This window comes from Acinonyx jubatus, chromosome A3 (genome assembly GCF_027475565.1).
Source record: "Acinonyx jubatus isolate Ajub_Pintada_27869175 chromosome A3, VMU_Ajub_asm_v1.0, whole genome shotgun sequence".
Lineage (NCBI taxonomy): Eukaryota > Metazoa > Chordata > Mammalia > Carnivora > Felidae > Acinonyx > Acinonyx jubatus.
Window position 1 is genome coordinate 22,634,931 of NC_069388.1, and position 26,324 is coordinate 22,661,254.

General features: G+C 49.6%; 1 protein-coding gene across 18 annotated transcripts in view; it reads right to left on the bottom strand.

Moving 5' to 3' along the window:
- The window catches only part of EPB41L1 (erythrocyte membrane protein band 4.1 like 1), a 72,800-nt gene that overhangs the window by 26,846 nt on the left and 19,630 nt on the right, over positions 1 to 26,324 (bottom strand). For 15 of the 18 annotated variants that reach the window (XM_027070000.2, XM_027070001.2, XM_027070002.2 and 12 more), the window contains exons 4-14: positions 25,365 to 25,469; positions 24,722 to 24,764; positions 21,119 to 21,194; positions 17,832 to 18,050; positions 15,390 to 15,477; positions 14,709 to 14,861; positions 13,250 to 13,347; positions 12,856 to 13,031; positions 10,016 to 10,164; positions 9,078 to 9,113; positions 6,478 to 6,660 (exon numbers count right to left, since the gene is read on the bottom strand). In XM_027070000.2, coding sequence (XP_026925801.1) covers positions 6,478 to 6,660; positions 9,078 to 9,113; positions 10,016 to 10,164; positions 12,856 to 13,031; positions 13,250 to 13,347; positions 14,709 to 14,861; positions 15,390 to 15,477; positions 17,832 to 18,050; positions 21,119 to 21,194; positions 24,722 to 24,764; positions 25,365 to 25,469 — 1,326 coding nt within the window. The remainder of the gene's footprint in view (positions 1 to 6,477; positions 6,661 to 9,077; positions 9,114 to 10,015; positions 10,165 to 12,855; positions 13,032 to 13,249; positions 13,348 to 14,708; positions 14,862 to 15,389; positions 15,478 to 17,831; positions 18,051 to 21,118; positions 21,195 to 24,721; positions 24,765 to 25,364; positions 25,470 to 26,324) is intronic. The other 3 variants (XM_027070006.2, XM_027070008.2, XM_027070005.2) reach the window with 1 other exon arrangement.

A 26,324-nucleotide genomic window follows, 5' to 3' on the forward strand; every position in this document is an offset into this window, starting at 1 on the left:
AAGTAACTTACATCACATGGAGTCTTTGAAGATTAGAACAAAAAGAACTCCTAAGAAATCTTCTAGTCCAATTTCCTCATTGTGCAAATGTGTAAACTGAGGCCTAGAGAATGTCAGTGACTTACCCAAGGTCACATTTAGTTCATGGTAGAGTCAAGAAAAGAGTGCCTGATTTTTGATTCCTAAGATCCTTGCTGACTTATCTCACAACCTATAGAATACGGATCCCAGTTGTGATCTAATGTCAAGAGGGAAAGCACTGAATTAAATTCCACAGGCTACAGCCTAAAATCTGACTTTTCTGCAAGAGTTCCTGGGAAGGAAAGAGATTAGAATGGAAAATGCCAAATGCGCAGCTCAAGTCAGTGCCAGTCACCACAATGGCTTGAACAGCTTGAATTTTGTAGGGTTCATTCCCAGGGAAAAGAATACCAAAGCCTATTCTTGGAGAATTCTACACAAAATCCACAGAAAGAGTAGAAAAGGGCTGAACAGAAGACATCATGGAAGGAAAAGATCTAAAGACCCAAGTATCTATCACCTGTCAAAAGCACCAACAAGAGGGTAGCACTGTCAAACTGTCGACAAAACAGCTTTCAACATCCTTCCTACAGTCCGTCAAACAATACTTAGGAGGGAATGATGGACTTCAGAATCATTAAAAAAATCAAGAAGGCCATTGGAATTCTAATGTTGCAGCCGAAGAATACGTTCTTCACATAAAATCTCAATGGAAGTCCAATATGTAACCCAAATACAGGCTGCCATGTTTAAGGGGGAGGCCTCGGCTGCCCTAGTGTCAAGGTATCACCCTCCTTTGAAACCACTGCTCTGACTCAAGCCTCTTATGGTACAGATGTGGAAACTGAGGCCTAGAAAAGGTAAGTACCATGTCCAAGGTCAGAGAGTGAGCTAGGGGAAAAGGCAGGCCTAGAATCCAGTCTCTGACTCCAAGTTCTGGGAAGTGCCTCCATGGTAAGATGTGCCAGAAGCTGCTCCCAGCAGGAGGGGAGAGATTTATATGACTGGGCTCTGACTCAGGTTACGGCCTGATGAAGAGTCTGTCAGACCCCATTAGATCTGAAGGATTCTGAAAGATCAGGGAGCGCTGTAAACTCTCACCTCCACTCCCTCAATCCATGCTAGCAAAATCTCCATGGTTCTCAGGGAATGAAACTTCATTGAAAGAGTCCTGTCCCATCTGTGGATCCTGCCAACAGGTAAGAGAGACAAGCGGAAGGTAGAAGGCCCATGTGTAGATTTCTGGGATTTTACTGCAGGTTGCTAAGTCTCAGGACAATACCATGTGAACCATCCCAAAGAAAAGTGCTTCAAGAGCCTATAGAAGCCAGGTCACTTTTCTCTTCTACTGAGGAAGGAGGCACCCTCAGTGGCCCCCATTTCAGCGTGTAGTGACATCATCAGCCTGGCAATGGTGGCCACAGATGGGCAAGGAGACCCCTTCTGGAATATTCTTGCCCCAAGTCTAACCAAAAACTAGTTCCTAGAAACTAGAAGCCTAGAAATTAAGCTGAGTGGGGTGGGAACTAGCACAGTATAGAAAGAAAAATTCTGCAGAAAGGAAAAAGGAAACACATACTTATATTTAGTTAATCTGTGCCAGGCAATGTCAGATTAAATTTAATCCAAATGGTGATGTGGAAAGCAGATACTGTTACCCTTATTTCAGAAGGGGAAACTGAGGTTTCCCCAGAGGGGAAGTGACTTACACAGATCACAGAGTGAGCAGTGAGGGAAAAAGAGGCTCTGCTTTTAACAAGTGAAAATCCTGAAAAGAAAAAAAAAGACTTGAGAGCAAAAAAGAGAGAACTTCACTGGCACGAAGGCACCGGTAGGACTGCACCTGTCTGAAAGCTGTTCTGACCCTACTACACAAGGCAGATGGGACGTCTGGTAGCCCTGTCGCCATTCTTTCCACAGAGCCAGGGGACCTGCAGTGCCTGTTCAGAGCGCCCCCTGCTATCAGCTGGAAGTACTGCGGCAAGGAGCTGAAGCTGTAGAAGGAAATGGAGCCAGTTCTGTTCCCACCCAAGCCATGACAGGGAGAAAATCTCCCACCAGGCAGTTCTGTGGTCTCTGGGCTGTTGAGTCCCCACCTGGGGCTTTGGGTCACATTCTGGGCCCTGCTCTTTACAGAAGACACCCAGAAGAGGGGATGCAGGACAAGAAGCCCTCTAGAAACTACAACCTGGGAGAAACCTTTGAAGAAAGGAGGAGTGTTCAGGGGGAGAGGAGGTGCTTAACTCTGAAGGACTGTCCTGGAGGAGGATGCAGAGCAGATCTAAGGGCAGCAGGGGGTAGAGCAAGGCCCACAGACAGGTAATCCAGAAGGGCAGGTTTTAATTCAACATGAACACTTCTCAACAGATGACTGAAGACAAAATGGTCTGCTGATATGATATGGTATGGTTGGAATGATAAGAGCCCCCTCTGTGGAAGGAGCTGGAATGGACGATTTGCAGGGATGCTGATGAAGGGCGCATGTTGCCCACCACCCCTGCTCCAGAGTATGGGCACCTGTCCTTGGCTCTAGGAGCAGCTCTGTGCTCCAGGGCATCACTTTTTCCCTAACCTTGGGATGCTACTGACTCCTGTCTGACTTCTGGTAGTTGTTTTAGTTTCATATTGAAGAAAACTTCGGACAGGAACTGTGATTTCTGTTTTACCACCTATGTGCTGACTTCTGTCTCTTTTAGAGTTTCAGCACATTTTTCAGCAGCTAGAAATTTTTTCCATGGGAATTTAAAAAGGGAGATGCCCTCATATGTACTTTTTGGGAGATGCCAAAAGGGGAGGGCCAGATATCAGGGAGAAGGAAGTTCCACCCAGATGATTGGTCAGTACTTCCCAATCCTCATGGTCTATGAGCTCTTGGCAGGGAGGAAGATACAGTGCCACCCCCCACTCCCTGGGCCTGGATGCCATGCCTAGCGGGACTTAGGAGCCCTCCCAACCTCCCCGCTGCCATCCTGGGCACAGAAGTGATGCTCTCCTCATTAGAACACTTGCCTGGCCAACATCTCTTCAACCCCAAGGAATCTCCTTGGAGCCAGATGCCCACTTTTGTCCGCCTGCCAAGAGTTTAGAGAAGACGAAGGCGGAGGATGAATGAGAAGCCATCCCCTAAACAGCCACTGTTAGACCTTACTCGGGCTTCTGAACAGAGAAAAGACTTCAGGGCAGAAGGCATTTAGGTGCCATGACCCCTGATCCCAAGCTTAGACATCAGAGCCTGCCTGTAAAGTCAGGAGGGCCCAAGAGAAGGAGATCATTTCAGCCTCTCCTTTGAAGCCAGAGCCAGACTCAGACTGTCCTGTCTTCTCAGAATATGGTCTCAGTCTGATTCCTGGAAAAACAATGGATGAGGGAGGGGCTGGCCCTTTATGGATCCCTGGGATGGGGACAATCACTTGTCACAGCATGGGGATACAAGGGCTACCCATTGCTTCCACCTGCATGGCAGAGCCTGGTCCACCCCCCTCACCCCAGAGAAAGGGTTTTCTTGAGACCATTAGAGTGGCTGTGTGTGGGCGGGGAAGTGCCGACAGTAACCTCAGGAGACGCTGCGAGGCTTTTCTGAGTGAACACTTCCCAGCCTGTGGCCGTCCCAGGCTCAGGTGCCAAGTCCTGCGGAGAGGTGTCCTGGGTCCTCCGGGACTGCAGGGGAGGCCCAGGGCCAGAGGAAAGGGAAAGAGGGAGGAAGGGAAGGAGAGACAGAGATAGGAAAAGTGGGAGAGAGAGGAAGCAGGAGAAACACACACACAGAGCCTGTAAATAGCCCAGCTTTGTAAATCCCACACCCTCAGGGTTTGTGGCTTAGATCAGGAAGGAGCCAGTGGGGCAGGAGAGAGAGGAACTGCCCCTTGTGGCCCTTTAAGGGAGGAAGGCCCACAGTCAGCGGCCAGCCAGCACCTTGGCTTTGGACCTTTTTCTCACTGCTCTCATTCAAGAGGATGTGGAACCATACCACTCTCACTCCAGAGACTCTTAATCGAGAGGCTGGGGAGCCATACCACTCAGACTCTGATCCCAAATCTGCCCCGGGTGTCTTTGGTTTAAGCAATAGTTCAATCCTGCAGTTTGGGTCTTAGCCCTTCATAAAGTTATCTTTGAAATGAAAACCTGGGTTTGGGAAATGGGAACTCTTCTTAAAATTTGGAGCCCCTATTTTGATTTAAGGTCCCCCTGTCTTCCCCTTGGTCCAGATGAGGCCCAACAACATATGAGGAAGCTACTAGGACCTCTCTGATGACACACTCTTGCAGGAGAGCCCCCACAAAGTCTGTATTTGGATCAGGGATTCCAGTCACCATCAGCAATGGCCCCATAACCATACAGCACTTTGCAGTTTCTATACCCACTATTTCACTCAGCCTTCCTAGCAACCCTATGGAATGGCAATTTTGGTCCCACTTTAGATGGGCTGACTAGGCTGTGAGGCTCAGAGAGGTATTGTCACCCACCCAACAACCCAGTCCGGTCCTTGCCTACAGCTTCTCCCCATGTCCCAATCTTCAAGGGCCTCTAAATGCCAGTGGGGCCTGCTAAATGGTTCATAGCTCCAAGCTGAGCTCCTGGAACAGAATCCCTTCCAGCAGGTGGACTACACTTCTTCGAGCAACAGTGAAGGGCAAGGGTTGGAACAGATTCCACCTTTCAGGAAGACCCATCTCTAGCAGTTCCAGCTATTACCAGTAGGTGGGGCACACTCCCAAGCCAGGCTGCTCTGAGGCACTTGGAAGCTCCATAGCCCAGATCCCCAGGGCTCATGGGGCCCTCCTCTGCTGGAGTCCCACCCTTTCAAAGCCATCTATCCTCACCCACAGCCAGGCCACTCTGGTCAAGTCTCTCAGGGCAAGAGGAGTAGGGCATGTAACTGGATCACCAGACCAGCTCCCATGGCCCAGGCCAGAATCTTCAGGGTCTCATTTGCGCCAGGGATGATCACAGAGGTCCTCAGTAGATGCAGATTTGCCCTCCTTCCATGGCACTGAACTTAAAGACCCTCAAAGCATCCCTAATATTGTGAATCACCAGCCAGGAAACTACAGGCCAGCAGCCTCACTGGACAAGGCCCTCTGTTATCTGGCATGTCAAGGCCATATGGGGAGTGCTAATTCAATCAAATGTTTACTTATTAGATCATGACTGCATCACCAATTTTCAAAGCATTAGAGAGCAGTACATTCACAGTGGACTCTATCCTGGTCTTCACAAGATTTGGTCTTGCTCTCAGGCAGCTTTGATTTAATAGCAGATACAATGGCCTGGGACACAAGAAAATCAGGGTCTGGTCCCTCTTCTATCAGCTATGACACTGAACAAGTACTTCCATTCTGGGCCTCGGTGCCCCATCTGTAAAGAGATGACCCTGAACCAAGTAGGTTGAGAGTCCTTCCAACTTTAAAAGGGGTTCTGATTTGAAATTAGCCCCAGGACTCTCAAAATGAAATAGTAAGTAACTCCTACTGAGCATCTAGGGACTCTACCAGTCCCTCCATGGTTGATTTTCCTGGCTCCTCACAACATTCCTATGAAGTAGGTACTTTTATTATCTCTACCTAATGGAAGCTCAGAGAGGTTAAGTAACAAGCCCAGAGTCATCCAGCTAGCAGGAAATCAGAGTCAGAATTCAAACCCAGGTGGTGTAAGTCTAGATCTGTTGGGTTTGAGACAAGTAAGCAGCAGTGCTAGAGAGAAAACACCTAAGTATAAATAGGGGTTAAATATTGCCAAGATTTTGCAGTGCTAAAAATAATAGCTGGGATTATAAATACAGGAATTCTCAAGGTCCTATCTTTATCTCTTTTTCATTTGAGAAAACATCCCATGTTTTCCACTCTGAAAGACAGGTGGGTGTGGGATCCTTTTCTGAAGCAAGAGGCGCAGGTCTGATTTTTTTGGAGGATTCGTTCCCTCTAGTGGGCTCCAAGGATCCTTCCAGGAGGGAACACCCCCCCACACACATACACACACACCCCCCCCACACACAGCCCATCTGTGTTTTCACAACAGGCGCTAAAGGATCTGGTTACTGGATACAACTACTGGGATTCTCAAAGTTTAGTGTGCATGAAAATCACCTGGGGCACTTGTTTAAAATGCTGATTCCAAGGCTCTATCTCCAAATATTCTGATTCTGTCGGTCTGACATGGAGCCCCAGAACCTACATTCCTAACAAACACCCCTCTCCATTGTATTCCGGCTGATGGAAGGGGAATACACCAAGCCACAGTGTCTTCTGAGTTTTTCAAGGTGGTCCCTGGGGCCCAAGGATTCCAAGATACAGTGAATTTGTCTTTCCCAGCCTACCCCCACCCCCATCCCCATCAGCACCTTGTGCAGCAACTCGAGGAGGCATACAGGTGAGAAGGATGAGTGTAAGTCAGTGCAGAGCAACCTTCCCAACCCTCTTTACCCAAAGCCCCTGTTGAGGGGTTCAGGGTGAGACCTACCTCATTGGCTTTCTCAGGAGTGCCCTTGGGGGAGGGGGAGGCGGGCGAGGAGGGCAGCCTGCGCTCCCGTTCCCAGTCTCGATCCCGGTGGATCAGTTTGCTGTTGGGTTCCTTCAGGGTCCTCTTGAGCTCATTTATGCTTGCCTGGTGCTTGAGCAAGACATCTTCTGGCTTGTCTAAGAACTAGGGGTGGATGGAGAGGGCAGTGGGTGTTAGAGGAACAGCTCCAAGCAGGGGATGCAGGGCACGGTGCAAATGGTAACCATGGCGGTCGCTGCCCTACATCAGCAAGGTGATTCCCATCCAGGACTCCGTCTCACCCTCACTGAACCCCATGAACCAAGCGGGGCAGACATGATTAGCCCTGACAGGTGCACAAAGCACCTAAGATTAAAAAGAGGATCAAAAGGCACTTAAGATTAAGAAGAGGAGGCTTCTGGCCAAGCACCACCTTTTCTTTCCCTTTGCCTGGTTCCCGGCCTCAAAACCAGCAAGGTAACTCAAATCCCATAAGATGGGGTGAGTTTCCACTGGTTCTGTGCACCAAGTCTCAACTGGGCATGGAGGTGACTTTCTTCTGGTTACAACCAAGGCACAGTGAGAACTGGCCAACCCTGTTCACTGGGCTGCTCTGGTCCACTCCCTGGCCTCCGGGGCACCTGGTCCCTTCCAGCCAAGACTTGGACCATTGTGCTTAGCAGGACCCTCAGTCTAGGCCCCTCTTAGCCCAACAGGTGAGTTGCTCAGGCCCTAGGGGGCTTAGCATGCAGATACTCCTTAAGCCAGGATACCCAGAAAAAATGAGCCACAGGAGCCAGGAAAAGATTGTGTTCAGCACTCTCTACTGTGAGCCACTACTTTTCCTAATCACCCAGGATTTTCTGGATACCTGGTGGATACCAACTCCTCAAGAGCAGACAGGGTAAGATATGGCTAGATAGACAAAGTAGGGTGCTGTGGGTATTCAAGAGATTAGGAGAAATGGAGACCAGGAAGAAGAGAGGTAAGGCTGGGCACAAGAACTGATCTGGGTATAGCTGGAGTCTTAGATGTGTCCCCCATTAAACTGCCAAGTTTGAGCTCAAGCCAGTGCAGCATGACAGAGTAATCCACCTCAAGGTCAAGTGAGGATCAGCCTTTGCACAGGAGCCAGTAGGCCTACTTTTAGGGGTGGGCTGTTAGCTCAAGCATCTTTATCTGCAAGGCCGTTTTAGGATTCATGTCAACTCAATTCAGGACAAGAAATGAACAATCTCAGCTTATTATAAAGTCAGATCAGCTGATTCTGGAAGAATTACCTGGAAGGCAAGCTTGCCCTTGGACAAGGCTAAAATCTTCCCCTGGGCTTATCTCTGGCATCCAAGGATCCACTATGATTGACTCATGAGTTAGGAAGGAAATTGATGCCACTGAGGCTTCTGTTTTCCCTCCAGACATCTGTCTGTACTTCCAGTATCCCTTCCTGAGCTGAACTGCCTCAGAACAATGTTTGAGAAGTCAAACCCGACAGGGTTTGCACAAAGCAGTGGGCTATGAGCTGCAATGGACCCAAGATGTGGCTTGTGACCTATCCTGAACCTGCCACACTGGCTCTGTGGGCACATAGCATTCCTGAAGACGAGAGAGAGGGAGCAGTGGAACCCTGCAATCCTTGATTAGGGTTAAGGGCTTTGGGGAAACCTAGTCCACATGTCTTGCTGTGCAGATGGGGGACTGGGGCCTCCAGCGGCTTACCCATGACCCTCAGAGAGTCAGGCTGAAACCCAGTTTGTGGGACACCAAGGCCAGGCTCTTACGCCCCAGCCCCTGTCCTCTCCCTCAGGGCCTACAACAGACTGGCTTCTAGAGTAGTACAGTTTCAGATGAAGAGTTGGGGATTGTGTGAAAGGAAAGGTGAAGTCCTTAACACAGAGGAGTAAGTCCAAAGAAGCAACGGAAGGGAGAAGGAAGAGGAGAGAGAAGAGAAAAGAAGAGGCTCTCCACAGAGCTGGAGCAGCAAGCTCCACCCAGAGGGAGGGAAGCTGAAGTGTGAGAAGGCCAGAAGCATCCTGAGGCTCCTCCCTCCCCACCCCACCCACATTCCCACATCTGGTTGCCAACAGATACAAAAAGAAGCTTGGGAGGAGGACATAGAGGACACAGAGGAGGTGGAGGCATGACCAAACAGTGGTATGGAGGAGATGAGTCTGAGGAAGGGTTCGGGTGGGGGTGGGGGAGATGAGACCAACGAAAGCATGGAATGGACTGGAAGAGCTGGCAGACACAGGCCGGATGGTCAGCAGTTGGGAAGCAAGCATGGGGTGGTAGGAAGAGGCAGAGTGTGAGGCTAGGTAGAAGGAGGGAGGGGGAAGCAGTTGGTTAGGGGGTAGTCTGAGCAAGGAGCTGGATAGTGGAGGGAGAGAAGGAAGGGTGGTTGGGGAGGGAGAGGGGGCAGGAGGAGGGAGGAGCCGTAGTGGGGGGAGGAGTATGGCCGAGGAACAGAGGCAAAGCTGAAGCTGAGATGGTACCAGGACATAAGCCTGGGGTGGACTTGTGGGATGGTGACAAATGAGCTGGGGATACGAATGGCTGGGTGAGTGGTGACAGGTCCCATGCAGTACCTCCTGCTTGTGTCTTGGCGTGGTTTCCTGCTCCGGCTAGCGAGAGGCGGGAGAAGGAGAAGGAACCGGCAGGGTCAGTAAAGCAAATGGATTAGAGGCACCGCAATGGCCCCTGGCCAGGTCTGGTGCAGCAGGTAGCCCAGAGGGTTCTTTCCTGAGGAGCAGGGGCCAGGGAAGCTGGTGGGCCACCCAAGGGGCAGCGAGGTAGCCAAAGGTGTGGGGTGTGAGGCAGGGTGCTGGCCTGGGGAGGTGAAGAAGGGGGTGGGAGGACCGGGGGCAAAGCAGGCAGTCACACTCAGTAAACAGGACATGAGGGCTCTGGGCATTCATGCTTCTTGCCGTCAGCATGTATGTTCAGGGGCCTGTGCTCCAAGCTACAACTGCATGACGGAAATACGCTATACCCATGTGTGCACATGCCCGTGTGCATGCTTCTTGCATGTCTGGGTGCATGACCCTACTGTGAGAGGGGTAAAAAACTGTGAGTGAATGCATGCCCACCGGAGGCCATGCGTGCCTGCAGGAGTGTGTGCACAAGTGTGTGGGAAATGCATGGGGCAGCAGGAGGGGACATAATTGAACCTCATCCTTGTGAAGGCCTACAGGGACACCCCATCATGCTCTGGGGAGGAAGGGGCCATGCAAACCCAAATCACAGTCAAAGGGGCAAATTAGGAGTGGGCAAGGGGAGGCTGAAGTCCTCTAGGGGACAGAGTGCCCCTGTGGGGAAGCAGGACAAAAGGAGGGGAAGGGGGCAGCATGCCTACCACCCAACACCAGGGGATGTCAAGGTATTGGGCAAGGCCCTGTCCATGGTGCATCCCATAATGAGGGTGCTCGGCCACAGCTGGAAATACCTCAAGGCCAAGGCCGAGGCTAGACCCAGAATCAGCCTCCTGATCCCCAGGTCAGAGGGTATGAGAAAGTCAGGCTCCTACCTTTAGCTCCTTGATCTTGGTGGGAGTCCTGACCTCTCCCTCCTCGGCCTCTGACCGCCTACCCCCAGACTCGCCATCCTCCTCTTGCTTGTCACCATCGGGTCCTGCGTCATGGTTCTCACTAACCGAGGCTGGGCGGGAGAACTCCGCTAAAATGGGCAGAGATGGCCAGGTGGCCTTGTGAGACCCCTCCCAGGGGGACGGACAGGGAGCCAGCCCTGCCAACCGCCCAACCATGGTTGGAGTGGAGCACAGACATCCACATCTCCAACAGGTCAGGGACAAGTACAGGGGAGGTAGCCGTGTCCAGTCATGAGGATGGTACGAAGCAGAGCTGCCTCCCAGCCCCAGACCCCCTCCTGACTTCTATGGCACTAGAGCCCAGGTTTAATTCTCAAATCCATCTCTTCTTGGCTGTGTGACTTTGGGTAAGTTATACAACCTCTCTGGGCCTCAGTTTCCTCATCTATAAACAATACTTATTTCAGACAGCTGAGGGGAGGAATGAATAAACTAATGTGTGTAAATACTTAGAAGACAGACTGGCACAGAGTGAGCCAATTCAACCAATGTTGGACCACAAATGTTGATGTTTTTGTTGTGGTGGTTGTGACAGAATACTCACTTGACCATTATTTGGCAATACATAGATATTGTGAGATTAGCTTTTACTACTGAAAGCTAAAGTCCTGAGATTTGCAAATAATTTAGCCTCTTTATAAATTAGGGAAAGTTCAGAGGGATCCCTGCAATAACATCTTTCTCACTCACTGGCATTCCAAAGTACTTTTCTGAATAGGAAAGAAAGGGATGGAATTAGAGGCTTTACACTAGGCGCTGGACATAATCCAGACTATGCCCATGGATTATGTCTTGGTGGGAAACAATGCCTGGAAAACACTGAATTGAAATGACCATGGCATGGATTATCCTTGGGGCTGGCCTAAATTAAAAGAGAATAATTATTCTTTCTATTCACATACACTCACTTCGCAAAGTGCCCTTTTATGCACACCATCTCATCTGATCCGCACAATCCTCTGTGTTGATGGCTAGAATGGAAATCACTTTCCTCACTTTACAAAAGATAAATTGAGACTCCAAGAGGGGAAAGTTCCCACTGGTGACCTTTCAGTGAATCAGGACAAAGACCTAGGTCTCTTGGTTTAGAGTTCAGCCTTCTGGTCCTCCAGAGGGATGTAGGAGAGGATGAGCCTCACCAGCTCTAGACCAATCTTTGCTGCCCTGCACAATCTGGGCTTCATGTAGGAAGCTGCAGGGGAAAATAAAGGGACTGTACTTTCCCTTTGCATAAATGTTAGCTCTCAACCCTTATTTAGCTCTCCTCCCACTCAAGGAGAAGAAGGAGCTTCCTCAGCCTCAAATGGACCTTTGAAAAACTTCATGTCCTCTGAACATGGTCAGGGAGTCCTGGGACAGGTCTCACTTCATACTGCAGGAAAAGTATCAGACTCTCCTGATCACCTGGAAAACTCCTAGGTATCCTTCAAAACCCTGCCCAGTTGTCACCCTCCCTTCAAAGCCCTTTCTGCCCCTCCTAGACAGAATTAATCCCTCTATCCTATATTCTGTTTTGTGCTCTGTATTCTGTATATACTTCTCCCATGGCTTGAATCACATTATATGCCTACAAACCTAGCGTTCTATGGGCTCCTCCAAGGAAAGGGTCATACTTATTCTAACACTTGCAAAATATTTGTTGAGCAGAACTGGCTTGCCTAGAGCAGAACTAACTACCCCAGTGTGTCCTGGGAATAACCACTGTTTCCCCAGGCAAGTCCCCACCCCTTACCTTAACCTACCCTCTGCAAACCTAAAAGCAATAATAATTTATTATTGCTACAACAAACAATAAACCATTATTGGGTATAATTTATTAGGTCCTTCTATGTGCCGGGAACTTTTTGAGGGGTTGTAGAGGCATGACCATATTTAGTTCTCCCTATAACACAAGTATGTATTACTTATTTTGAAGAAGAGGAAATAGGCACAGGGCAGTTAAGCTCTAGACCTTCCAGCCATTCATGTATGGATATTTATGACCACTTCCTGGCCTGCAGAGCAGCTGGTGAGTACGAAGGCTGAGATTTGAACTCAGATTTGCCTAACTGAATCTCCCCAATGCCCATGTGGCCTCTGAACCTCTCCTACAAACTTCAGTGTGCATATCCTGGGGAGAGTCCTTGGCCAAGGCCCAGGAATCTTCATGTTTAACCAGCTTACAGGTGATTCTCTCGCAGGTGGTCTGTGGGCCATGTTTTGAGAAGCCCTGGTCGGCTGGATACAGGACAATGTAGGGCCAATTCTCACTGATATTAAGGGCACCTGTCAGCCCAACAGGACTAGGGCAGTGGAGAGCACCATGTGGTTAGATGTTGATCAGTTCACTGGAACAAAAAGAATGACTGAGAACAACCAACCCTTCAGCCTCCCATCAGGTAAGGCATCACCAATCACATTGCACGTTGCAGTCACAATATACCATTCTCCTCGGCTGACAGTCTGTGAATCACTAAGCATCATGGGTGGGGGGCCAGAAAACCATATGGCTGAACCTGCAACCCCAAAAGGCCACGACTCCGGGAAGTTGCGGGAAGTCCAGAGAGTGGCAACATCATATTCCAGCGAGAGTGATGCTGTAGCCTAGGCGAAACCACCAGGAGCTGCCCAGGTGCATGCACCAGGGTCTCGGGCCACCAGGCTTGCTGCAAATCAATGTGTGAGGTGTCCACCACTGTCACTGCTCATTCTGCAAAAGCCGGTGTGCCCCCACTTCCCACTAAATGCCACCCCTCTCCCATCTCCCATTTGGGGCATACCTCCATCAAGGCTGCGGGACATGGTGTACCGTTTGCTGGAGGAACGCTCAAAGAAGGGCGCGGGCCGATCAATGAGGGCGCTGGCCTGGCGGGTCTGTGCCTGGGTCCTCCCACTATACCGGAACTTGGAGCCCATCACCAGGAAGCCCTTGGGTGGGGGCTCAGGTGACACCAGCCTGCAGTGGAGTGAGGAGGTGAGGAGGGGGATCAGACCTACGTTGTCAGGCCCAAGGCTAGACCACAGCTGGCCTTTCATCCCACTGTCCCACAAGCTACAAGTCAAAGTGGTCCATAACGGGAGAGACTTGGGTAAAGGGGCTTTCACGGAGTCCCTCCGAGTTCCTTCTCCTGCTTCCCCCCCTCACAGAGCATACGACCCCAGGGTCAGGCTCACCGGAAGAATGTGTGGTGCTCGATGCAGACCTTCCACAGCCTCTTGGCTGACCGGTGGTTTGGGAGTTTAAAGCCAATTGTGCTCTCAAACTGCTCGTACTGCGAAACCAAAGAGAGTGGGTTAGAAGCAAGGCCTGGGCTCTCGTGCTGCTGGCCCATCCTTTCTGAACCTTTTCTCAGGCGTGTGCGACTCTAGCCTGTTCATTCATTTACTCAATAAAGTGGACAGAACCCTTACTCTGTGACAAGTCCTAAGCAACAGAGACAGCATGGTGACCAAGACAGAAGATTCTTGGGGACAGGGAAGGGGGATGCTCTGATAACAAATTAGTAAACAAAACCACTTTAGACGCTGATGAGGGAATGAACAGAGATGTGTGATGTGACAGAATACCTGGACAGGTGTGGGGATCAGGATCTGTCCTAGAAAGGGTGATCTGGGAATGCCCTCTAAACAAGCGATCTTTGAGCAGACATCTGAAGGATGGGAAAGGAACCCACTATGTGAGAGAGAATTTCAGGTAGAGAGAACATCAAAAGCAAAAGGCTGGAGGCAGGAAAGATCTTGGCTCATTCTAGGATGTCAGGTAAGGCCAAAGGGGCTGGAGCACAGTGCACATGGGACAGAGATACATGGGAGAGGTAAGTGGCCACACCTGGAGTTCAGAAAGTAGCCCATGAGCCAGAGAGCTCTTGAAAGATTTAAGGTGGGAGAGTGAGCGGGGAGGGAGGGGGGTAGTAGTAATCTCATTGCATCAGACATGACCTGATGAAAGGGACTTTTGAGCTCTTTTTGGCAGTTATGAGAAAAATGGCCTGAAGGCACAATGGAGGCAGGGGGACCAGTGAGAAGTACCTTGTAGAAATGTAGGTGAGAGATGGTGGCTGTTGGTGACTGGTACAGTGGAGAAAGAAAGAAGCAGATGGGTTTGCATTTATTCGAGAGGTAGAAATAAATGGACTTTTTTGATGGGTGAGGTATAGAGGTTGAACATATACACGTTTGTGTGTGTGTGTGGTCATGTATTTTGGTATGTGTACATACTTGAATATTTCATGTAAGCAAATACATGGATATGGATGGCCAGGTACTCACTGATCTGTGTAACTTGAATATATGTGGTTATCTTTATGTGTGCTCCCATGTTTGTGTGTTATGTCTGTGTGTAAATGATGTTTGCATGTAGGCACATACATAAGGCATGAAGTCTTTTGTTTAAAGTAGGCTTCATGCCCAATATGGGACTTGAACTCACGACCCTGAGATCAAGAGTCGGATGCTCTACTGACTGAGCCACCCAAGGTATGAAGTCTATGTAGAGAATCCCAGAAGAAGAGTGTTCTCTCCTTACCCAGGACCCATGTATACTAAGTAGGAAAAACCCAGGCTCAGATGTCAGGGTCTTCTCTCCATTCTAGCCAATTCCAGTGAGAAGAAGGGGTTCCCAAGGCAGGCTCACCTCCCCAGGCCGGATCTTGATATAGAAGTTACTCCTCTTATAGGAGATCTTGAGAATCTTGGGCCAGGCGAAGCGGTTGATTCTCAGCCGGTCCCGGTAGATAAGCAGGCCATTGGCACAGACTCCCAACATGATGTCAATGCCCTCGGAGTCCTGCGTGAGTAGACACCATCAAATGGCAGGCCTGGAGTCCACACCTGCCATCCGGCCTGAAACCCCTTCCTGAGCTCTGCTTCTAAGAGACTCCGGGATCAGGGTTAGAGCCTACATGCTGGAGCCCCTGACCCACCCCACACAGTCATTCACTCCATTCATTCATTCATTCATTCATTCATTCATTCATTCATTCATTCTGTCATTTATACACCCAGTTGCTTTTTTGATCATTCTCTCTGTCACTTACTTAATCATTCATTTGCCAGAAAACATGGAGTGATACATATGTGGTACCAGGCCAAGCTCTACGTGGTACAAACAGGTTCATAAGTAAATATAATACGAGAAAGGATTATGGAACTTTGAGGAATAAGAAATAAGAATATAAAAGGATTCAGGTTAGAGGGAACACAGGGTCTGGCACACCAAGCCCTCTGGAAGCACCAGGGACACACACACACACACACACACACACACACACACACACACCCCAGATGCTAGGCGGACCCTAGGACCCAGCAGTACCTTGGCATGGTGCAGGTCTACTCCATACATGGAAAGCTTCTTGGCGTTCTCTAAGAAGTGGATTTCTGCTTCTCCTGGAGTCATGCCCCTAAGAGAAAGAACATGATTACAGACAGCCATGGAAAAGGCCCAGGCCTAAGTCCTGCTGGCTGAAGGTGGCTGTGATCAGAACCTGTGATTCTAGGAAAACAAATGTGCTGGAGTGGGCATATGACTAGGCCTCGCCCAGTCCCTCCCCTCTGCTCTCAGTGCAAGATGGTGCACCCCCAGCCCTGGCTTCAGCCACCCAATCCCTTCCTGTTGCCAAAGTTCAGGTCTAGTCTTGTCTCCTCTGGGAAGTATTCAAGGGATGAGGTGGGAGTCGGGATTTCTGCTTTAATCTGCCACTGAGTTAAATGTGAGCCATAAATTCTGCTTCTCCTTGACTGAAGAGCCATTGTGGAAGACATTGTTCATTATAATCACCCAGGGGCTCCTAAATTATCACCCCCATAAGATATTTCTCTCTGAACTTTGTATCAGCAACCACTTCATCTCCCCTGAGAAGCAGGTGCACATTCTCCTTTCTGAAAAGAAAGTTATGTAATTCATCAAGTTCCTTCTTTGCTTTGGCTGCCAGGAAACTGTACATTTTCTATTTAGTCATGGCTAACATTTATTGAGCACTACATGCTGGTTAATGTTCCAAATGCTTCACGTGTATGAACTCACTGAACCCTCGTAACAATTCTGTAAGGTATGTCTTACTATTATTCCCACTTTATAGAGAAACCAGCACAGAGAACTCAAATAACTCGCCTCAGGCCACACAAACTATTAAGCAGCAAAGTCAGGATCTGAGTCCAGACAATGTGGCTCCAGAGTCTGTGCTCCTTCCGAATCCTTCACTTACATCTGTCTCCTATCCCCTGGGCCTCAGTTTCCTCTGCTCTGTCTACCTCAGTGAGCTGCTGTGTGAGATGCCTGGACACTAGATGTCCAGGTGCTTTAAGTCAAAAGAGCTGTAAAAGCTGAAGGGGTGGCTATTAGCATTTCTCCAGCCTATGTTTGAGCTTCTTTCTCTGAATCATCAGGACTTTCACAAATCTCTAATACATCTTGTTACCTATGACAGGAATGACAGACGGTGGGGCAGGCAGGCCGTCCATCGCTCCCTATTCCTGAGCCCAGGCAGACACCGCTAACCAATGTGGTTTCAGTATCCTGCTGAACATAATACAGTAGCAGCCACTACTACCCAGAGTCGGTGTGCAAGTCTCTGAGAGACGCACTTGCCACTCTGGACCTAGCACTCCATCACACTCCAATGGGCTTTCCTCCCCCGTACACATTCCCTCCACATCCGGTCCTAGGCCTCCTCTCCAGATGCAGCCCCCTGGAGACAATTCACCTGATTCCTCCCATCCTCCTTAGCAATAAGGTAATATCACCATACCCCGCCCCCCCCCCTCCACACACACATATACACAGCACTTCATGGCTTATAATGCGCTTCACATCATTTATCAAATTAGGTTCCCATAACAACCCTGGACTTGGAGCTCAAAGCACTTCCAGCCTAAAGGACCCTTGAGGCCATTTAGTTCTAGGTGATTCCCCCCAGGGGTGGTACCAACCTCACAGCAGCATTTGGAAATGCGGGAGGGGGCATTTTGTTGTTAGATGACTAAGAAGGTGTTATGGGCATTTGATGCCTGTAGCCCAGGGATCCCAAACATCCTGCACAATGAATTCTCCTGCCCCAAACACCAACAGTTGAGACACATGGATAATCTAAATCCATACATGTGCAAGTGAAAGATGGGGCTGCTAAGTTAAACAGCCAGCTGCACAATGACCCATCTAGTTAACCATCATCTAACTCCTAGAACAAGGTGCTTTCCATTGCACAACTATTCAACCTCTAAAATCACAGAGAGCAACAGTTAAGTATGTGGCATGTCTGTAATGTGTGCCATTTAGTCCCCCAACAACACCACAAGGCAGCTTCTATTAGCACTCAAACTGAACAGATGAGGAAACTAAAGCATAGGGAAGTGAAGTGACCTGTCCAGATCCCCTGGCTAGAAAGTGGCACGGCGAGAACATGAACCCAGGCAGTCCAGCTTCAGAGCGCAAACTTTTGAACTTCACACCAAGACTGAGACATCAGGACACAGGAGAGTTTTGCTTATCTCCAGCTGGCAGATAAAGAGACAGATCCTCGGAGGCCACAGACAGGGAATTATCATACCCACAGAAAAGCTTATGAACTTGAGGTCCCAAGAGGTCATTTATGGTCACACTGCTAGTTCCTACCATTCCCATTTGATAAAGACCCAGTGGGATGAGATGATTTGCTCTCGGATACACCTCGAGTCAGGGGCAGAGCCAGGCGGGGTACTTACAGCGCAGCATCTGGGGCCCTAGCTAATGGCTGAGGAGCCAGGGGAGACCCCTCACCTGTACGTCTTGTGCAGCTCCATGATCCTCTCCTCCAGCTCCCGGGTCTGGTTGGGGGCAAAACGGAGCTCACTGACATAGTTGCCTACATGCTCCTCAGCATCGTAGTCACCCAGCTCAGCCTGCACAGCGTAGGAGCCCAGCAGGGCATGTGTGACGAAGGAGCAGGGCAGCCGGCCCGTGATGATGTCCGCCCGCAGCTGCAGGCACAGGTAGTATCTGGAGATAGGGGAGAGTGGCCATGGGCATGGGCCCCACCCCCTCCCTAGACACCCCCGGCACAGAGGCCCACCTGCCCATCAGAACCAAACTGATCAACACTCGGTTCAGCAGAAAAGGGATGCTCCTAGACACTGGCATTTCAGGCACTGATACTTTGGGTGTGTCCTAAAAGGATGGTTTTGTACCATTTTGCGTGCCTTTAAATATTTTGTTAATTTCTAACTTCGAGGGACTTTTCCCTACTGTGGGGACATTAAATTTCTAACTTATGTTGAAGCTAAATACTCTGCTGGTTGACCATTTTTTAAATTTTATCTATTTTTAATCCTGCAATTAATATATTCTTATTGTGGAACACATGTAAGCTTTCTTGTTGTTTTGTCAATGTTTTTTTTTAATTTATTTTGAGAGAGGGGAGAGAATGCACGTGTGTGTGTGCAAGTGGGGGGAGGGGCAGAGATCCAGGAGAGAGAGAATCTCAAGCAGGCTCCATGCTGCCAGCACTGAGCCCAACACGGGGTGTGATCTCACAAACCGTGAGATCATGACCTGAGCCGAAACCAAGAGTCAGATGCTTAACCGACTGAGCCACCCAGGTGCCCCTGCAGATGTACACTTTCAAGATAATTCTAAATTTCTTCTTGATGTCTATTCTCAGCCCTAATCCCCTCCTCCAGAGATCACCCCTATTATCTGTGTGGTGCTCTAGATTTTCTTCCTCCGTGGACATACAGAAATCCGCGTGTTTTGATTCATGGGTCCTTTTAACATGTACATGGTATCAAATGATACATCTAATTCTACAGCTTGCTTTTTCAAACCCAACTACGTGCCCAGTGCCCTTCCCAGATCAGCACAAACGACCTGACCTCATTCATTTTAACTTCTGCACCGCATTCCACAGCCAGGACAAACCTGTTTGCCAATGTTTTCTCAAAACTTTTTATTTTGCCTCCAGCTGTAAGTGAATTGTCTAAAAACAAATTGTTTTAAAAGAAACATTTCCAACCATAAGGCTATGGTTTTTTATAACTTTATGCACACTTGGATGATTTTACAGTTTTTAGATCCATTTTAAACAATTTTTTATTGCTTTTTCAGTTATTGCATTAAAAAAATGTTTCAGTTCATTCTCAGGCAGTGATGCCTCCTTGCCCATTTTGCCATGTTTCACCATTGTTTGCAATCATCTATTGCTTTTCCTTTTAAGTGGCTTTTACTCGTATAATTTTTACTGCTCCATGACATTATTTTGCGGTCTGAACTGAAGCTCTGACACAAAGTATGTGCAGCCTCAGTGTGCACTCAGGGCCAAGGCATAGGCTCAGAATCAGTAGTAGCTCAAACATCACAGGCACCAAGTGCGGGCCTAAAGGCATTTTTGTTCAAGTCTAAAAATTAGAAAATCACTGCCACTCTGACCAATATTTCATTTCATTTTGTCATTCTGACCAGTTTATTTTGAGCCTGAATATTTTTTACTAAACCAGCTGCTACTACTATCCCATTCCCTGAGGTCTTCCATGCCAAGCAGGGCTAGTTTCTCTCCTGGTGTCCCTAGAAGCCCAATGCCCGGGGTCTGGCACAAAGAGGAGAGATATCAGTGGGTAAGACCAGAGGAATGGGGACTAAGCTGGTCTACAACCCTCAGCCCTCTTGGAAATGGAATTGAGACCTTGTTGCTGAATCTTGGTCCCAAGATGACCTCAGGGCTTAGAGCAGGGCTAATGAGGCCAAGACTTCAGGTCTGATCTATCCCAGGGACATCTGTATTATCTCCCAAGGCCACAGTTGGCATTGTGCCTGTGGCCCATTGCTTGGCAAACAGGCAGCCAATATTAAGAAGAGACCCAATGGGAGAGAGAGGCTGGCTTAGTAGCCCCTCCTCTGCTCTAAGAATAACTCCAAGCCATCATCTTATTATTGTTGGGAGTATGGGGCCCAGCACATGGATAACACAACCCCAGGATATCATGAAGTGAGATATCATGAGTTCCTCTTTGTTTTTTGTTGTTTTTTTTTTTATGTTTTTATTTTTATTTTATTTTATTTTTTTATTTATTTATTTTTTAATATATGAAATTTATTGTCAAATTGGTTTCCATACAACACCCAGTGCTCATCCCAAAAGGTGCCCTCCTCAATACCCATCACCCACCCCCCCCCACCCCCCATCAACCCTCAGTTTGTTCTCAGTTTTTAACAGTCTCTTATGCTTTGGCTCTCTCCCACTCTAACCCATGAGTTCCTCTTTGGAAAGGGCTTAGAAAAAGAGAAGGGTCTCTACCTGTTCTGATTCCAGAGGTGGGATGAACCCCCATAGAAGTTCTCATTCTGAAAAATGCTTTGCACCCCACTTCTAATCTTCAAGCCACGTGATCTACTGGCCCTGAGGCACAATGAGATTGTACATACAATCCATGTTCACTCCAGCAGCCCAGGCTTGCCTCCATGGGGCAGGGGGATCATGTCTCATTTGACCCTTACATGCCTGACATGTGCACAGGGCAGCACATGGGACCAAATCCCTATGGGCAAAGGCACCTGTGCTCTACTCCTGCCTTATCTCCAAAGTCAAAAATGGTGGTCCACCCAGAACATCAGCCTTCAGATGTGTTTGGCTTGTCCCATCCAGAGATGGCCTCTATCATGATTTTTAGAAGTTTGAATTAGCTGCTAACATTTGAAATTTGTGGATTTTCACTCTCAAATCTCTAGCTTCACTTCAACAGTTCCCACATGGCACTGATTTCTGGGGCTAACAGCAATTGTTTTAGATGGTGTGTGCCCTCTTGAATTTCAATTTCAATCAGTGAAATGGGTCCCAATGCTGCTTGGGATGCTTCCCTCTCTAAAGCTGAGAGTGCGCTACCACTGCCTACTGTGTTTGCATCACTTTTTATTGCACTGAGTCAGCTTCTTTTGTTGATGCTGTCTGCCTGGACTTGCTACAGGCATCTCAGTTTGCAACTGCCACATCATCACTGCCCCATGTCTACCAGGGCCGGGTGCCTTTGTTCCTAATCACATGGCCAGCACACCCACCCCCTCTATGCTGCCCTCACCTTGTGATGTCTTCTGTCAGCTGGGCAGGATCAGGGGGGTAGAACTTGACCGTGAAGGCAAAATTCCAGGGGCTGCCTAAGAGGAAAAGATAGGGGAACAATCAGAGGCCCCATCACCCCAGTGGGTGACCCAGATGCATCATACTATGGGCAATTTCTCAAAGTTTTCTCATATCTATAACTTCAGGACAATCTAATCAGGAAGACTGGAGTATTATTCCCACTTGAAAGATGAGGAGACTGAAGCTCAGGTTGAAAGACTCGTGAAACAGCAATGGGAAGGAAGGTAGAAAGAAAGAAGAGCAGTGGTGCATGTCAATCCTACTGGGAATCACAAACATCACTTCAGGAAACCTTGCAGCAACTCCTATGAGAAAGTCTTATGATTATCTCCATTTTGCAAATGAGGACACTGAGGCCCAGTCAGTAAAGTGGCCAGCCCAAGGTCACTCAGCTAAGAAACAGCAATGCTAGGGCTCAGACCCAATCCTCCTAGCTCCAGAGCCCATGCTCCCTCCTCCACATCAAAGTCTATGCCATTGGATGTTAATGGGAAGAAAACAAATCATATCAAATGGGTTCCCTCACTGTGGACTTCTCAGAGCCCTCACTCTGCTGTTGTCAATTGCACCCCTCAAGGGGACATGCATTTAGGGGTTTCCCAAACTTATTTGACCTGCTGTGTCCACTTCTCATAGGGCATCCTGCCAGATTACTGTTCCTAGGAACGCCCTTCATAAGACTGCCCTGTGCCAGGTTGGCTCCACATCGGATGGCAGAACGGGGTTGTTAGCAAGACCTAAAAGGCAAGCGCAACGAGCAGAAAGTAGCAAAGGGCTTTTTACGGGATAAATGTTAAACTCCACACTGAGATACAACCATTCAGTGGTACACAAATAGGCAGAGAGAGAAATAAAGACTGAGGTTTTAGCTGGAAACAAGCTCCCCAAGCCAGGAAAAGGGATGACCACTTAAGAGAGAGGAGGCCTTGGAGGAAGGCTACTATCTAGAACAATGGGCAGCTCATTCCTGGGACAATGTGAGAAAGCAAGGCCCATCCAAGGTAGGACCATGGTCACAAAGGACTGGAGGCCATGCCATTACCACCATCCTTGTCCCTGTGATCCTCACCGTCTTCCCCAAAAAGCTGTAATGTCTCCAGCGCTTACTAAGTGCCAGTCACTTTGCTTGCTAAGAACTGTCCACGCACATATAGGAGTTCGAGCTTCATAATGATCCTGAGGTGCATTTTTTTTTTAATTTTTTAATGTTTTATTTATTTTTGAAAGAAAGAGACAAATGGAGGGGGAGGGAGGAGGGGCAGAAAGGGGGATGGGGGGAAGGGTAGAAAGAGAGAGATACAGAATCTGAGCCAGGCTCCAGGCTCTGAGCTGTCAGCACAGAGCCTGATGCAGGGCTCTAACCCATGAACCGTGAGATCGTGACCTGAACCAAAGTCGGACGCTTAACCGACTGAGCCACCCAGGTGCCCTAAATTTTTGTTTGTATAGATGAAGATTCTAAGAGAGTAAGTCACTCTCCTAGGGTCACTGAGCTAGTTAGCGGTACAGAACTGGGATGTAAGCTCCAGTCACCTGACCCCGGAACCCACAGCTAAAGCGGCCTCAAGGAGAACAATCCCCGTCTCAGGAATAATAGTAGTAGCAGTAGTAGTAATAATAGTAATAACGACAGATAATATGTACTAGATGCTTCTAGGTGCAGGCACCATTCCAGGTGTTGTACACATGATAGCTCATTTATCCTGCACAGCAACCCTAAAGATAAGTCCTATCATTATCCCCGCTTTACAGGTGAGGAGACTAAGGCACAGAACAACTGAATAACACAAGAAGTAGTGTTGAAGTCGGGATTCAAATCCAGTCAGTCTGGCTTCCAGTGTCTGTCTTTCAACCATCACACCAAACTACCTCAGGGAAGCACCTACTATGTGCCAGGTGCTGTCCACATGTAACCGACACCTCGCCTTGTGAGGCATGAACCCTAATCCACTTGCCAAGGAGAGACAGAAGCCCAGAGAGGCACCCAGAGAGATTTAGGAGGAAATATACCCAGCTCTGAAGCCCAAGACACAAGGACCCACAGTGCTGCCTTCAGGAGGCTGAGGGGCTGAGCAAGAAAATGGTGGGATGCCTCACTGGCTCGGTCAGTGGAACATGAGACTCTCGATCTCAGGTTTGTGGGTTCAAACCCCACACTGGGTGTAGGGATTACTTAAAAATCTTTTTAAAAAATTGTTCTATGAGGGCCCCAGAAGGCAGAACAAAGATGAATGGGTAGAAGTCCCAGGGGTAGGGATGGAGACTCTGGCTCTACTGAAGGAGGCAGAACTGCTCCTCCATGACCTGAGATGGTCACAAGCAGCAGCCATTCACGAGGCCTGGGCCGTGCTGGCCAGGGCTGCAGAGATAGGGGACCGACTGACTCCCTGCTCTGGGGAAAGATGCTGAGTTCCAACGATTCTGTCTTCTGCCTCTCCTTTCCAAGCTCCCGGTCCTCCTCAAACAGTGCACACTTGGCTGCATGTACGTGTTCCAATTCTTGCAGGCATGAGAGGCAGGCCTCCCAGCTGGGTTGGGACTCCTAGGGACAGCCCGTAGCCCAGGCCTAGGACCCTGTCAGCCCCAGAGGAGCATGCTTCATCTGTGTGCCTGCCTCTTTGTCTTCAACTGACAGGAGCCTACAGGAAGAATCCCTCCAGCCCCTCCCGGAGAGTCAGCTGGCATCCCTGGGCCCAGCTGCCTGCTGTCATGGCAACAGGCTCTGCTTTCCAGCCCCGAGGACCAGGGAGTCCAAGCACAGCCAAGGGGAGGAGCTCCCAGTGGAGGCATCTCTGCTTCTAGGCTCCAGGTCTCCACCTACTGCGTGCCCCCTGGCTGAGCACCTACTTCCTCTCTTCTGCCATTAGAAGGCTGCTCCACCCCTCCCAATATGCCCTTCCTCTCTGAGCCAGAAAGGACAGGTTGTCTCTTCGCCCCAGGCCTTGAAAAGAGAGCAGGATGGTGTTGGGAGGCCAGGGCTAAAGACCTGGATTGGCCAATAGTTCACTCTGCGACCTTAGGTAAGCAACTGCCTCTCTCTGGGCCTCAGTCATCTATCATTAAAAACAGACGATGGCCCAGACCAGGGCAGGCCTAGCTTTTCCCTAACATGTTAACTCCCATCAGTTGGCCGTGGTCTGCAGTGTTGTGTGGATGAGGATTCTGAGCTGAGTCAAGGGTCACCAATCATAGAAGTTTACACCAGCCTTGGACAGGAAGGAAGCTGTTTTCAGGCCATCAATGTGTCCCCTTATCCTAGATGATTCTGCAGGTCCCTTCTAGGCCTATCACCCTGAATGCATCTATGATTCCTCTGCTAACCTGCTGTGGAACTCTAGATGGTCATTTCTCTTGTGCCTGCCTCGGGTTTTCATTTATAAGGCAATGCCGGGCCTTCCCAAGATGTGCTGTGTAGCACAAATGAACTCATGGTTCCGGATCCTTTTCCCCAAGTAGGAGAGAGCAGCACAGCTGGAGCCCCTGCTGCCTGGAGACCCCACCCACCCTTCCACAACATCCCCAACCATGATAATCCACTCACTCCGAATCTGCTTTTTGATTTCCTTGGAGGGGTCCAGCCAGTTCTGAAAGAGAAGATAGGGTTCTTTAGAGAGAAGATGGGGGAGAGGGCCAGACAGGGCTAGGAGAGAGAGACATCCTGAAATAGCCTGTTAGCACCCTGGTGGGGAACACCCTTCCCGGACTGAGCAGTCTGGGCCCTTTGGAGCTGGAAAGTGAGGGAATGAGATCTCCATTCACCACCGGGCTTGGGACCCTGGATCCATGGCTGGTGTTGCTCTGAGGCAGCAGGGTGGGCAGGTCCCTGCAGCTGCAGTGGGACAGGTGGAAAGGAAGAAAACTGAGATAGGAGCCTCCCAAGGTGGGGAAGAGGTACTGGGGTAAGTGTCTCAGGTCCCCCAGGAAGCCAGGCCATGGCTCTCCAGGTATGCATCTGGGGGGGGGGTCACTTGCAGGTCCCCAAGAAAGGACTTGGTGGGAGGGGTAGAGACAGAGAACTGAGGCAGAAAGGGCTGGCTGAACCTTGGGTGCATGCAAACGGAAGGCACTTAATGAGAAGTTAAGGACTGATGGAAGGAGTGGGATGCAGGCAGGACTATGGGGGCCTAAAAGAAGAGGTCCCCACCCCCACCCCCGCACAGCACCCTGCTTGCCAGCACAGGTACCTTCTGGCTATCAGCGTCACAGAAGGTCAGGCCGAAGTAGTCCTTCTCCAGGAGGTTGAGGTGCTCACAGACCAGGTCAAACAGCACCTGTCCCCGGCCATGTTTCTGAAGAAGAGAGCAGAGTCGCTATGAGGCCAGGACATACCTCAAGGGGGGGTTCCACCAGGGCAGGCTTGGAACCCCCAAGAGCCTTCCGGCATCTGAAGACAACCTCAGCACTCCCACCACCCATTTGACTCTGCTCCCCGAGTCCTACTGGATCCTGTGACACTAACGCCCAGCTCACCAACTGCCTTCTTCCAAGCCCTGCTGGGTTTCTCCTAGACCTTAGGCCGGCTTTGGGGAGTGGGGGTGGGGGTGACTGATTCCTCCTCCTTTGAGATTAAGAGAAGGAGGCTAACTTTGACCCAAGGAACAGAAAAGCCAAAAGTCCAAGCTGTGGTTGTAAGAGGAAGAGAAAAACCACCTGAAATACAAGGGACACAGGCAGGGGAGAAGGGAAGGGTCTAGGACTCAGGGTCACAGTGTGACTCTCCTTCCCTGACCCTCTCCTTACACTAAGTCTGAGTGACATCCAGGGCAGCCCAGCCTGGAATGCCACCCTCTACCCAGGCAGCAAGTAAGGTTTTTATAGGGGCTCCCGGGGCCTACAGCAGCCTCAGCTGGGAGCAGCACGGTTAGAGCCACCTCCTCCCGCACTCCCACACAGCCAGGCTCAGTACCTCGCTGAACCACTGTCTGGGCCTGAGGATTCAGCAGGACAAAGCCCAGAACCTGGCTGGGTACTCCAAACCCACAGATGAGCACCAGTAAAAGGATTACAGGCTGGGAGAACATGAATCAGTCACTATTTAAAGAGGGAAGGGAGGGGCGCCTGGGTGGCGCAGTCGGTTAAGCGTCCGACTTCAGCCAGGTCACGATCTCGCGGTCCGTGAGTTCGAGGCCCGCGTTGGGCTCTGG